The 15,347-nt window shown below is 39.2% G+C and overlaps 1 protein-coding gene across 4 annotated transcripts in view; it reads left to right on the top strand.

Annotated features, from left to right (window-relative positions):
- Window positions 1–217: 217 nt before the first annotated feature.
- LOC143296481 (transcription factor p65-like) overlaps window positions 218–15,347 on the top strand; it is a 28,876-nt gene continuing 13,746 nt past the window's right edge. Inside the window, exons 1-5 of one of the 4 annotated variants that reach the window (XM_076608439.1) lie at window positions 218–374; window positions 7,046–7,132; window positions 9,195–9,526; window positions 10,461–10,612; window positions 15,087–15,178. In XM_076608439.1, coding sequence (XP_076464554.1) covers window positions 356–374; window positions 7,046–7,132; window positions 9,195–9,526; window positions 10,461–10,612; window positions 15,087–15,178 — 682 coding nt within the window. In that variant the 5' untranslated portion in view covers window positions 218–355. Of the gene's footprint in view, window positions 375–545; window positions 727–7,045; window positions 7,133–9,191; window positions 9,527–10,460; window positions 10,613–15,086; window positions 15,179–15,347 lie in introns of those variants that run through there. The other 3 variants (XM_076608438.1, XM_076608440.1, XM_076608442.1) reach the window with 3 other exon arrangements.

The following is a 15,347-nucleotide window of genomic DNA, read 5'->3' as shown; positions in this document are numbered from 1 at the left end:
TACAGCTGTTTTGAGGTCTGTATCACAGCCTTTGAAACACCCCCAGACGATCCGCACATGGAGGAAGATGTGTTAAAAATAATTTTTACGTTTTCGGTTTTCCCACCAGGGGAAGCCTCGTTAGGAGAGCGAGGTATGCAAGCAGCGCCGCCTACGAATAAACCAGCCAATCAAAGACTGGGGTGCGTATGGTTATTCCCCGAAAACTATTTTTAGAAACAAAACTTAAGTGGAAAAAGTTCATCGATGGGAATGCACTCCAAAATATTATTGTCAAAAGTTTTAGGTTAAATTTATCATTTGGTTGAGTCCTAGCCGCACATATTGCTTCCGTTCACTTAACACAATACCAAAGATGACTGCAATGAGCGAAGGTAAGGAAACAAACAACGGCAATCGACAGTCGTAGATTGGATTGCTTGTTTGGACACTTGTCGGCCATTTTTAGTCCCATTTTTAGTCTCGTTCGCCATAATAATTTGTTTTTTGCTTGTTTCGACGCATATCTGGTACGAAAGCGTGGTGTGCTGGTTACTTCACGCATGTATTTTAAAGTGCGCCACATGCAGAAGCAAAGTAATTTCCGAAAAATTCACTGTCAGTGTGTGAACTTGAAATTGATGACACCCATCGGATGTGGATCAGAAAAAACATGTCGGGTTACCATAGGCATGCCGATTGTTAAGTTTGTGAGGTCAGCTAATTGAGTCAGCATCAGGTATCATTGTGAGTAGAAATAGATAATATATCAGCCAGTGTGATCTAATATTTATGCCCATGTTTTATTCGTGAAAAGGATGTGAAATTGAGACATGCGTAGTCATTGTCGACCTCCGTGTGACCCAGAGCTGTCTGCTAGTGCTTGACAGTGACACTGACAGTGTAGTGCATGATCAGTGCAAGATCAGTGGGAAAGAAACAGTTGTCTAAGAATAATAAGACACCATTCAAGTTGCCCACAAGCAGAAGCAGGATATGTATATGATTTGATTATGTATTTATGGGAAATGGGATACCTTAGTTGATCACCTGCATTTGGTGAAGTACATATTGCCAGGGATGTTCATTATTTCCCCTGACCAACTTTCCATGGACTGAGAGGAATGAAACTTACTAGGCAGTTATTCTTTCTCTACATACTACATATCTACCACCAAGGGTGACACAATTCTCACATTGCTTTCTGCAAGTGTGAAGATCTTGCTAGTAGAAGTCTGCAGATGCACCAGAAGTCATGATTTGACATAGGAATAATTATGTGTTTCATCATCTGGGATGTTGTAAACTACAGTAAAGAAAGTGCCAGATAGACAGAGATAACTAAATAAGAATGAATATATTTGCCTGTATGTGTAGGCCTGCTATCTGTTCACTTGTCACTCCAGATCAGAATGTATTCTCCCCAAACATTGAAAATCAGCACTGTTGTGAAGCCACATCCTTTTATTTATCATTAAGAAAAAAAATATATTGCTGCCACTGTTGGTCTGGACCAGAATATATGTGTGTGTGTGGGGTGGGGGGTGGGGGGGGGGATATAATACATCACCACCATAAATGTTCTTCGGAGAAGTCTTGCCAGCTCCTGGTTCCTCACTTCAGCATGTCTCGATGGTTTCACCATCACGTTCACCTTCTGTGATCTGCCTGAAACCCGGCAGAGTGCTGATGACAGTCCATCAGGATGGTTCCACTATCCCGTTCTCCAGAAGTCCGTGCCCAGTTCCTATCACCTCAACTCAAAAAGCCTGTGGCCTGTTCCTAGCCACTAGATGCCTTTACATGCAAAAATCTGTGCATACATGGACAACTTCATAACACCATCTGCCCCCCAAAATCTGCACTTCACAGCAGCTCATCATGTTCAGAACTCAGTGTATGTTACAAAAATGCATGTGAAACATGTGAAAACTTTTTCCAAAAGACAAATTCCAATTCCTGATATATTATGTTGCCCTGTAAATCCAGGGAAAATAGTAAACCATTTTCTTCACAAAAGTGCTTACCCTTCAAAAGTAACTTTATCGTCATGGATGGAAAGAGGTGGAAGTCTGATGGTGTGAGGTTGGGACAATAAGGGGTGTGAGAAAGGATTTCATAGCTGCAGGACCGTGCTTCTGTGTGGGCAACATGTGAGTTGTGAACTGGGGCATTGTTTTGCAGGAGGTGGACACCTTTGGTCAGAACGCCATACCTCTTGATTTTGATGGCCTTCCACAATTTCTGCAGCAATAAAGAGTAATATGTCCCGGTAATTGTGGTACCCTTTGCCAGGGAATCCATCATGACTACTCTGCGCTGGTCCCCCAAAACCATGAGCACAACCATGCCCGCTGAGGGTTGGACACGTGCCTTCAATGGAGATTGTGATTCAGATTGCTTCCATTGTTCTGACTGGGCTTTATCTCTGGATCACAGTGATGGATAAATGTTTCATCCTGCATGATTAGTCTGTCAAAGAAGTCCTCCTGGTTTTCTTGGCACATGGCCAAAAGTGCCTGCAGTATGTGACTCGTTCCTGCTTCTGGAAAGACATGACCAACCAGGGAATCCATCATGCAGACAACTTCTTCATGTGTAAATGGTCACGGATGATTTTTTCCACAGACCTCACACTGATCTTGATATCTTGGGCTAGTTGGCAAATGGTTATGCGATGATCCTCTAAAATGGTAACCTCCACTTGCTGGACAGTGTCTTCATCAATGGTGTACTGAGGTTGCCGGGGAATGAGAGCCGTTTCCAGTGATGTCCAACCACACTTGAACTGATGATGCCATTGATCGACAATGTCATATAATGGGCATCCTCCCCATCAGTCTTTTTCATCTCATTCCCTTGGTGTGCAGCCTCTGAAGTACAGAAACTTGATGACCGCTCTGCATTCAGTTGGCTCCATTATCACACCTTACTCCACCTTAGCAACTGTAGTGTTAGAGAGAAATTGTTTTAAGTTCAGAGATGCAATTGCCATGTGAACTAAAGAGATATGTATTATTAATATCATTTGCAATTGCCTACAATAACAACAGGAAGTAAGTCTGGGGAAATCTTAAATGAACATTCCTCGTACGTGCACAGATTTACTCTGTTGATGAAAAGTGTTGATGTTACTTTCAGCTGTGTGCTTCAGACGAGCGGTGTGACAGCTGTAAGAAGAGGAACATGAAATTTTGAAGGATGAATACCAGTTTGTATGAAGAGAACGTTAAAATCAGATTGTCAGTACAGCCATTACTGATTACTGTAAAAATCAATTGTCACTAAAATTTGGAAACATTAACCCATTCTTATCATGTTTATTAGTGCATAGAAAAAAACCCTCTTGATCAGTGTGTAGATAAAACTAGATTCTGGGTGAATTTGTACACTACAAAATACAGCTAAAACATTCCAGTATCTACATAAAAAAGAAATACCAGTTATTCATTTATTTGTCCATGAGACTCTATTGTTCCAAGATGAATGATTTTCTTTGAACTGGAAAAAAGAGAAAATAGGCTTTCAGTGTCTTCTGGCTCAAACCAGGGAGTGAAACTGAAATTGAAAAGTCCTTAGTGAGCTGAACCACTCCCCCTCACCCTCAGAAAGAGAGGGACAGTTTATTCATAATGTCTTGTTTTTGTGTGATGCTAAATTTCTTTCTCAAGTTGGTTTCTTTTTTCTTGTTCTCATCTTCACTTTTTTTCTTGTTACAATGCTAGTTATTGTTTAAATCTTCTGAAACAGTAAACTAGAAGTAGAATTACTTCAGACACACTCCTCCGATCCCCGATTTGTGTACCTATAAGAGTGGACTTACTTTTACATAATTTTGCCAGAGGACAACACTCTCATTGCCATAGGTTCTTTTTCAGTGTGCTGAGCGTATTCTGCACATGTTACCACGGTTTATTGTTTCATCTGATAGACTAGATGCTCAGTTTGATTGTCCAGTCAAACTTGGGAGAAAGGGAGAGAGTGGGATTCAAACCCTCACCCTCATGGACTCTGTGTATAAGAAGAACCAGCTTAATTGAGTCATTAGGAGCATGAATTTCAGTAGGCCATTGACTGTTTAGCAGTCATGAGAAATTCATGTGCCAGTTGTATTTTTGGTATGTAGTATAACTTAAAATAAACTTTGAAATGTAACAAAAATTAAGTCAGACAAAAAACAACAAGAAACAAACAAAACAACAACAACAACAAAAAAACAACAACAAAAAACAAACAACCAACCAAACAAACAAAAAAATTAGGAAATGAATGGATCTGTGTTCCATACAGGAGGATATATTTGTACAAGGAATCTAAGAGTGATTCGTGATGTGGTTGAAGAAATAAAAAAAGAAAGAAAAGAAAAGCAAGAGTATGATGTACTGTTAATACTGTTAATATTTTGAACTATTGGATTAGTCAGTTCTTGAGACTTTCATCTGATGAAATGATCCTCTTTTTTTTTTTCCTATACTTTTAGTTCAGAAGCAAAACTCCTGTCTTTTGCCAGATGACGCCAGTATTGCTTGGTTTGTGTTGAGAATAATAGGTCAGTTTACTTCCTCTGGGGAAAGAAAAGTACTTGGGATCATACACAGGAAGCTGTCTTAGTTGTGATTTTCCCAACATACATAATCAAGCAACACTTTCTTCACATGACACAAGATGTAGTTTTTTGCTTCTGAATCAGTTTTAAGTGCAACATTCAAGTTTGCCTTAAGTTAAAGTCTCAAGAGGAGACATATTTTTTTTAAACTACAGACTCTGCAGATTAAGTTTTCACTTGTCTCCTTGTGAATTGAATATTCATGTCATTCACAATAAATAATGACTGTAATATTTTGAAGGGAATTGTGATTTTAATTTTTCTTGATAAGCTGTGTTTTAGCAAAATCAGGTTTGTTGTATGACTTGTCATATCTTTACATGACCACTTACACATGCACACACACGCACACACGCACACGCACACACACGCACACACACACACACACACACACACACACACACACGTGTGTATATATATACATATATATATCTGCAGGAGTATTATTAATAGTAATTTGGTTCAGAAAAAAAGCCAGTTAATTTGCTGGCGTCAAAGGCTGCAGTAATTGAGTTCAGTTAGATAGGATTAACAGTGTTGATGCTGGTACCACTAACTAAGGCAGTGATGGGGTATCACAGATTTTTTGTTTATGAAGATGCGTGTGTGTGTGTGTGTGTGTGTGTGTGAATAAATCCATGTGGTTGCACACGTCTTGTGTGTCTGTGTGGATCTACTTTGTTGTGAGCCCACCAGATGGAATGAGCTGTTGTCAAAAGCATTTTTAAGACTAAATGGATTTGACAAAATATACACTGAGTGCATCTTTCAAAACAAGGAGAAATCTAGAGTTTAAAAACTCTCATGAGAGTTAGATCTTTACAGAATTTGTGTTAAGACATAGAGTCATGGATGGAATTATTATTTTTTTGTCCTTTGATTCTCTTCCCTTACATGACAGTAATTTATTTATTCAGTGATGTACAGAAAAACATGATTTTCAAGCAGTGGATGTGCCAATTTCCGCCAAGCTTGCATTGTTACTATTGGGAGACATTTGACCCTATCTAGTTTGGCTGCAACATGGTATAATGAATATGAAATTTAAATTGCAAAGTATAGCTTAAAAAGAATGACAAGGTTGAGCAGAGATGGTGTTCTATGATGTTTAAATGAAATTTAAATTGCAAAGTATAGCTTAAAAAAGAATGACAAGGTTGAGAAGAAATAGAGTTCTATAATGTTTACACAAAAGAGAAAAACAAATACCTGGGCAGTCTTGTCAATAGTGAGTCTCAGGGGGAAAAACCCCCACACCCATTGACGTTAACATCATGATTAACGAAGCTAATAACTTTCTCTGTGATACTGTGTTGACTGACGAAGCCACAAATGTGAAAAGGCTTCTGATTGGTGGAGATCTGACCATTCCCCTGGACCTAACGTACTTCTATTGATTTTTTGGACAGCTACAAGGTATCTTTAGAAGACACACGTCATAAAAAGTTGTTGCCTAGTGACTGATCCATCAGCAATGAATGTGAAGCAGGCAGTGAAGGAGATGATCCATCAGCAGTGAATGTAAAGCACAGGACAGGTGGTGGAGGAGTACTGTTGCCACACTCCTTGCATACCAGTTACAACTGTTAAAGGATAAATATGTCTGAATATTCTCAGTTGCACAGTCTGGCTCTCAAACCAGCGTATTCCACTCAAGATAGAGTTTCCAGTATGCCCATGTTTCAGTATAAATCAAATGTGAGTGCTGAGAGTCGAAAATGGTTCCAGAAATGGCATGAAAATCCGTATTTCCATGCACAGACTGAGTCTTGGAATTGCAGGTCTAGGAAAGGTAAGGCCAGGTAGCCAGTGAACCGCCGTTGAGTGGAAATTGTTTTCAGTTGAATGAATTGAAGCTCATTCAGTGTGATTTCATTTTAAAGAAAGATAGCTGTGGACAAAGAACATTGCATTGGATCAAACACAATGTTCTGAGCTGCCACACTGACTGTCAACAGTAGCGGTTTGGTCTGGTGCTGATTGCAGAGATGTACTTGAGTGCTGTCGCTTAGACTGAACTAAACATGGGAATGACCTGTCTTTTTCTCAGGATCTGTGTGTCTCTGTCTCTGTCTCAGTATCTGTGTGTCTCTGTTTACACGAATTACAGTTCATGCCTTTGTCAGTTTGTGTCTCTCTGTCTCAGAGACTTTACAAGGTCAGTCACACTGCATGAAAGGATGTGATTCCAAACACACACACACACACACACACACACACACACACACACACACACATGAAGCATAATGCACCATAGAAGCGTTCTAAATATTGACTGATAGCAAAGTTCATGAAGGTACTGTATATGAAATATTCTGTTTGTTCTTTACCATTCAGAAGCGCTTATTTTCTCCTTAGAATTTCAAGTTTTGTTAGCTCATTTTGTGTATTTATATAAAGCATTATTAGTGAAATTAAAATTATGATTTTTTTTTTTTTTTTTTTTTTTTTTGCTTTCAGACTTCGATAACTTTACCCAGCTTACGACCACAGAATTAGAACAGATGATATCTGAACAGGAATTACTCAACTATAATAATCAGGAAGGTAAGTAGGGAATTTAATGGAACTTGTTAACTCACAGTGATTCCATGGCTGTAAGCTTGTTTTATATGGTGGGTTTTATTTACTGTTAAGGATTCTGATGATGTGAAATGTTGTAACATCTGTTTTGTAAAGTTATTGCTTTGTGATTTGGCAAGGTGGTTTTGTGGTAGGACTAGGAGAGTGACTAATAAAAACCTTTCATCATTCCAAATATATTTTTTTTACATCATAAATGTGGGACCATGTATGGGTTTCCAGGGGTGTACATCCACAGGGACAACAACAGGACAAATATCCTGACCCACCCAAACGTAATTGGACATTTGTCCTCATCACACCAACATGACTGGGACATTCAGATGAATAGGCCCAAACGTAATTGATCATTTGTCCTCATCACACCAAGATGAATGGGACATTCAAATGAATAGGCCCAAACGTAATTGGACATTTGTCCTCATCACACCAAGATGAATGGGACATTCAAATGAATAGGCCCAAACGTAATTGGACATTTGTCCTCATCACACCAACATGACTGGGACATTCAAATGAATAGGCTCAAACGTAATTGAACATTTGTCCTCATCACACCAACATGACTGGGACATTCAAATGATATGAACAGGTCAGTACATTTTTCCATGTCTAAAGTTGCTAACCAGTAATGATGAAATTGAGCAAGGTGTAAACAACTCAATATCAGTATTTTACAACTGAAATGACTCATGAACTTTGAAGAAATGTCAGTGGATGTGAATGAAAATGAAGTATTGAAAATGAATATGACATTGGTCTTGAAAATGAAGAATATGAAAATGAATATATATATCCCTCTCTTTCTCTCCTCTCTCTGTCTCTGTTTCTGTCTCTTTCCCTGTGCCATTCTGTCAGAAGCAGATTTTGTTATGAGTAGTTTCTTTTTCATGTCCATCATTTCTTTTGACAGACATTCTTTTCCTGTTTGTAGACTTTTTAACAACTATTTTAAGACTTCTGACAACAGATTGAAAATTATTTCCTGACAGTGACATTCAAAGTCACTGTTTTGGTCTTGGCAGTTTCTTACTTGTAACTGTTGGACTTCAACATTCACAGCATTGCATCATCTACTCATTGTTTCAGAATATGTAGCAAACGATTTTGATCCTCCATGTTCCCATAGGAAATTGATGGTATTTAATAGATTGTGCATTGTGTTTCATAGATTCTGTTTCTACTGTCCTATAATGACAACTGACATTGGGATTATGTGTTATACTATTTGTGGCGATGCAAATATTCCATATGAAAAAAAAGCCAAAAAATGTATATGCAGTATGAATAATCTACTGAATTTGGTGCACTTGCATCACTGAAGAATTAATCATGTTGATTTCAGTTTTGTATATTGGGGGGTCGAGAGATAGACGGTATCAGTATCGGTAACTCAAGGAGGGCGTCACTATGTTCAAACAAATCCATATACGCTACACCACATCTGCCTAGCAGATGCCTGACCAACAGTGTAACCCAACATGCTTAGTCAGGCCTTGAGAAAAAGAAGAAAAAAGAAAAAAAGACAGATACAGGTAAAGCACACACACACACACACACACACACACACACACACACAAATTTTGTAATATGTATTGTGCTGCATTCTTCATTGGCTCAACATTGATGATAATAATACAGATTGACGCTGACAGCTTCCAGGCAGAGAGTTAATGGCATTTACAATAAAAAGTTACACATACATAAACACACATACTTCAAGTAGGTAAGTTAATACACCAGACATGATCAAGCATGTGCACACTCAAACAAACCTACACACACACACACACACACACACATATGACCGGCATAAGTTAAAAAAGTGCATCAGTCAATAAAATGGTAGGCAGAACGGAAGAGGTATGTTTTGAGAGCTTTTTTTTTAATGGGACTCGGGAATCCATTTTATTTTTACATACAGATAACATAATGTATCAGAGCAATAAGTATGTGTGCAATGCAAACATATCACAGGCTTGAAGTATATAATTACATTTCTTTTTTTTTTTTTTTGCCATAGCAGGGGGAGTGCACTATGGTATCCAAGAGTCGTCAGCTGCCCAGATGATGTACAAGCCCACCGTCATGCACAACATGGGCATGGACCACATGACGGCCCACCGTCCATCCCCGGTGTCCGGCGCAGTTCCTTCCCCTGCTCCTCCAGCCCATGCCCACTCCCGTTCCCAGCCCAAGTCCCGGAAGGTCAACCCAGCCAGCGACGTGTGGGTGGAGGTGATAGAGCAGCCCAAGCAGCGGGGCCTGCGGTTCCGCTATCAGTGTGAGGGCCGCTCAGCCGGCAGTATCCCAGGAGAGCACAGCTCGGCAGAAAAGAAGACCTTCCCCACGATAAAAGTGAGTTGTGTTGAGGTGGGCAGTAGCTTTGTAGTAATTTTTTTTCTGTTGGTCTTATGATGGACGACTTTTCCAATCCACTGTTTGCTGTTAGCTCGATGTACCCACCCTCCCCACATCCAATACACCATAAGTGTGTATTTGTGTGCTGAAATGAATGAATGTGTACTGGGTGTATTGTCTAAATGACCTTCTAGTGAATAGATAGTAATAATCCAGTTACTGTTAGAAGAAGGTAGGTTGCTGTTGTGGTTACAGTGAATCCTTTTTTTGTTGTTGTTTAGGATTGGAGTATTTTTTTACTTATTTATTTGTCTAATTATTTATCTGTTTATTATTAGTGTTTTTGAGAGAATGCATAAAATGATATAATAAAAGAAAAAGAAGAAACATGCAATCTAGTGATACCAACTGAACATGGCAGTTGAACACAAAACTTTGCCTCACACCTGAACATGCCACACAGGGCTCAAATTACCCATCTGTCTGATTCCGTGGTAGCAAAGCCTTCTGATCAAGAAGTCAATAGGGCAACCAGTCGTTGGCTGTAACGGTGAAAGGGTGAAAGAACTGTCAGTTTCAGTGCATACCAGCTGCACTTCACTTCTTCCCTAGTCACTTAAACACCTCCCTTCCCAGTTTGTCTTTTCCTGTGACATGCACTACTTACGTAATTAATTTTGTCTGCTGACTTGTAATTGCGCTGCTGAAATTACTTTCATTAATTATCTCCTAGGGTGGGCATGTAGAATTTTTTTTATAGTGGAGGGGAGGGGGGTGGGGGGGTATGTACATTAAAAAAAAAAAAATCTTATTGTCTCCAAGACAACAAAAAAAGAAAAATCTGTGAATTTCTAGCCCTGTTGAAAATGAAACCTTGCCTCAAACGTTGATTGACCATGCATGTTGAATACGAGGCTTTGTCTCCATGCAGATTCACAACTACCACGGACAGGCGATCATCGTAGTGTCGTGTGTCACCAAGGACCCAGAGCCACGGTGTAAGCCACACCCTCACTCGCTGGTGGGTCGGGACTGCAAAAAGGGCGTGTGCACCGTCAGAGTGAAGGATGCCTCTGTTGTCAGGTTGGATATCTGCCTTGGAGTTTGATATCCTTGGGTTTTTTTTTGTTTTGTTTTTTTGTTTTTAAAACTTGTTTGCTGTTTATGTAAAGTTTGTCTTAGTACTTGTGTCTGTGTGTAGGGTGGGGTGGAGGGGTATGTATGTGTGAATTTGTGCGTATATATATGTGTGTGTGTGGTCAGGTTTGAGTGTGCGTATGTGCATGTTCACACGTTTCTGAGTGTGCAGGAGTATGCGCGTGTGCAATCATATCTGTGCGTGTGTGTGTGTGCATGTTTGTGCACGTGTGTGTGTTTTTCTGAATGTGTGTGTGTGGTTTTTTGGTTTGTTTTGTTTTGCTGTTATATTTTGTGTGGTGTTTTCTTATCAATCTACTTGACACAGTTTTTCAAACTTGCAGACTCTTGTACAATATCTTTTAGAAAATCAAATGAAGTTCTGGAGACCAAAGTCATGGTTGAATTTTGCCCACATGCCCACGTGATAATAAAGGCAGTCGTTTTAGAAGTGAAAAGCTGCATGTTAAAAAACACACCAAAATTGTCACTATTACCGGTCAGGAAGCGATCAGGAATAACCTTTAAGTATAATAATCTTAGGTAAATGTGGTGCTAGGAACTTCCTGGACTGGTCACTTCCTTCTCCACTGTTTGGAAACAGGGTTGACCTCACAGGTTTGCATTAACTCACTTAGTACTGCCAGTTAGCTCCCCCTGACTTTCCCCACAGACATCCCATTTGTATGGGTAAGAAATAAAATCACCAAAAAAAACATATAAGAATTTGTTAACTGAAAACTTCCAAACTGATCAGTAACATAACAGGTTAGTTGGGTACAACATAGAAAACTTCCACCCTTCTTATACTGTCATACAGTGAGATGATGAAAGTTTCATATTCTTTTTTTGAAATTTGCACACACTGCTGATTTGTAAACAAATCCAGGAAAGCACAAAGAGTTTCAGTTTGAAACAGATTAAATTCAGAACATTATACAGCCACGATAGGGTCCCTTCATCTAATTCTGTTGTCTGCCTTGTGACTGAGGCCAAACTGGAACAGACGCCATTGTTGACATGTGCTGTTCACATGAACCAGTCACCGCGAAAATCTCTCTCCTACTAGTGAGCACAGCAACACACACTGCATTTATTGGTTGCAGTGGAGAGTGGAAAAGTCAGTAAAGATATTAGCTCATAACGTCATTATGCAAATTAGGTGCCACTTCAAAAATTCAAAACTATCTAAGGCTGGGATCGGGGCCCTTTGTCTGAAATGGTTGTGAACAGTAGTCTAGAGCCCTATCGAGGCCCTTCGTCTGGAGTGAGTTAATAATGTGGCAAATGCGTCTTGTGTCAAGCCAGACCCTTTCAGACAGTGGATTTAACTGGAAGATTTTAAGGGGGGTGAGGTAGGGGGGTGGGGGGGGACATAATTGGAGAGAAAGAAGAAGATGGAGTGGGAGAGAGAAAGAGAGAGAACAGGGCCACATTATGAAGTTGTCATGAATGTTTAGTGTTAAATGGTAAGAAAGCATTTTTGTTAATTTAGACTTCAGCTCTTCATGCATTGCTGCATTGAACATTCTTTTAAAAATTTCATTCGTAGATAAGATTCATTGAACAGGTGTTCATTCCTTTAGATAAGATAAGATAAGATAAGATAAGATAAGATAAGATAAGAATAACTTTATTATCTCCAACTGGAGAAATTTGGTCAGGTGCATTATCACAACATAGACAAGTAAACAACATGGGGACCATAACTGTAAAAGCCAACAACAGCCCCGACAAATATTACGAAGATACAAATGTAAAACATATCACATACATCGTTTCATACATACATCCACACACTGCAGGTAATAACTAGTATTCTTAATGTAAAAACAGAAAGAATTAAGAAACATTATTTGAATATAATTATAAACATAGCCTACTATACTGCACATTGATTATAATAGACAGATAAGATAAGAATAAAGATGAATTGCGGAAAACCACAACCAGATAATCAGCACACACCCGCACCGGCCCCCCACCCCACCCACCCACCCACCCCACACACGCGGATAACTTGATTAAACAAGAGTAATAAACATATGTTCTGAAATAAAAGCATTTCACATATTCGCTTTTAAAAACATTGCAATTGATTATTACATCGTAATTATTAAACAGAAATATATTTAGAATATGGATAGCATTAGACATATTCATTGTACATTCATCCTGCATATTGCACATTATTCTTCCTACATATTGCACATTCATTGTAACCAATTGTCACGTTTTAAGCTCAGTAAACACACACACACACACACACACACACACACACACACCACAACTAGAACAAGGTACAGCCTATCATGCACAGACTTTCACACGTCTCACATGAGAGTGTGCGCGCGTGCGCGCGCGCGCACTCACACACACACACACACACAGTTCTCAAGAATTTAAAAGGTGGATTGAACGTGGAATAAAAGTCTTCAGAGCTCTGGATTTCAACTTAAAAGTTCTGTAGCGTCGTCCTGATGGCAACAGCTCATAATACTTTGCTAAAATATGGGTGTCGTCAGTTGCTATCTGCCTGCTTTTTTTAACCACTCGACTTTCATACAGCTCTTGCATACTAGCTTGTTTCACTCCCACAATTTTACTGCATACACTCATGACATCGTTCAAAACACGCTTACTCCTCACTCCCAAACTTCCATACCAGCACATAAATGAAACTGCAAGCACGGACTCGATACAACATCGATAATAACTTGAAGAATATTTGAATTTATACCAACATTTCTAAGCTTCTGTAAACAAAAAATTCTAGATTGACATTTCTTATGAATGGAATCAACATTTCTGTCAAAAGTCAGCTTATTGTCTAAGATGGTCCCTAAATATCTATATTCATTGACCCTCTCCACTGTTTGACCATCAATAACAAGGTCAGCGACAGGCAAGGGGTCTTTCCGAAAAATCTATTAACATTTCTTTTGTTTTCAATACGTTGAGATCCAGATAGTTTTTCTCACACCAGGAACAGAACTTTTTAATTTCACTGAAATAAATAGCATCAGAGTTGGACAGATCTTCAATTGCTGAATCATCAGAATATTTTATGACAGGAGTTTCCTCCATGCCTCTGCAGTCATTTGTGTACAGTGTAAAAAGAACAGGGGACAGCACTGTACCTTGGGGTGCACCAGTAGAAGTAGATTTTTGAGAAGAGTGGGCAGAATGAAAGCGGACGGACTGAGTTCTATTGAGAAGAAAACTTACTATCCAAAGAGTAAGCTTCGGATCAACATCCATGCCTAGCAGTTTGAGGGCAAGGAGATGAGGTTGTATTGTGTTAAAAGCAGAAGAGAAGTCAACAAAAAGGATACGAACGAAAGATCCCGTGTTATTCAAATGAAGGAAAGCATTATGAAGGAGAGTTAGGATAGCATCGTCAGTACTTCTGTGTGCTTTATAAGCAAACTGAAGAGAGTCAAGCTGCTGTTCAGTGAAAGAAAGAAGATGTCGGAGAATAATTTTTTCAAAGCATTTCATCACTACTGTTCTTTGGTCAGTGTTATATGTGCTGTTAGACACCAAGGTTGATCAGATAGCTTCTGAATCTGTGGCATGACTGTGGGATGGGGTTTGGTTCTGCATGATGTCTTTTATTTTGTCTTCTTTTGTTATGCAGCATGAAATACATGGGATTAGTGTATGCATTATGCAGCATGTAGATGACAAGTTCAGTGTGCACAATGGGTAAATGGTAGGATCAGTTTATCTCCATTTTGTTATTGTAAAACCCAAGAATTGAGTCAACTCAAGGTAGAAACATTGAAGAACTTTGTCAAACAAAACTGTCTAGGTCTTTATGCTTGGCTGCTGATTCCGGAGTGCTAATACTTTTCGCAGTGAAGCAAACTATCCCAAGGTCAGAGTTCTTTCTTTTATCTTGGCACTGTAGTATGGAACAAACCGTCTTGTGGATTCCTCAGTTCAGTTTAAGAAGTCTCTCAAAACACGCCACTTACATTCTGCTGCCTATCATGTTATTGATGAATATGATTCTTAAACTTCAGGCTGTGTGTGTGTGTGTGTGTGTGCGCATGCATGCGTGTGTGTGTGTGTGTGTGTGTGTGTGCGCACGCGCGTGTGTGTGCATGCGTGTGTGTGCGTGTGTGTGTGTTTGTGTGAATATGTTTGTGCATGTGAGATTGTGTGTGCGCGTGTGTGTGTGTGTGTGCCTTTGTGTGTTAGTGTGTGTGTGTGTATGTGTTTGCTTATGTGATTGTGTGTGCATATGCTTATTTGTGTGTGGTGTGTTATACTTGAATACATGGATGTTAGAATATGTATTATGTATAACCTTTAATGTGAACACCACAAGCTCACTGTCTGGGAGGTGTGAGCTTCAGTCTGCATTATTATAATATTATTATTGTTTTTATTATCATTTGTTTTCTGTTTTCAGTTTTCCCCAGCTTGGTATACAGTGTGCAAAAAAGAAGGATGTGGAGGAAGCATTGAAACTGCGGAAAGAAATCAACGTTGATCCGTATCAAAGTGAGACACTTTTTCGTTTTTGTTTTCTCTTTTTTCTCATTGTTTGAAGAGAATCTTTATTGTGTTGTATTGGGGTTTTTTTTGTTTGTTTTTGCTTTTTTTCTTACTTTTTCCCCCCTTCTATATGTTGCAGGGTACTGTGTTGCAGTATTTGGTACTGTGCTGAATT

The sequence above is a fragment of the Babylonia areolata genome, chromosome 21 (assembly GCF_041734735.1).
Source record: "Babylonia areolata isolate BAREFJ2019XMU chromosome 21, ASM4173473v1, whole genome shotgun sequence".
Taxonomy (NCBI): Eukaryota; Metazoa; Mollusca; class Gastropoda; order Neogastropoda; family Buccinidae; genus Babylonia; species Babylonia areolata.
This window is presented reverse-complemented; position numbering and strand designations above follow the sequence as displayed.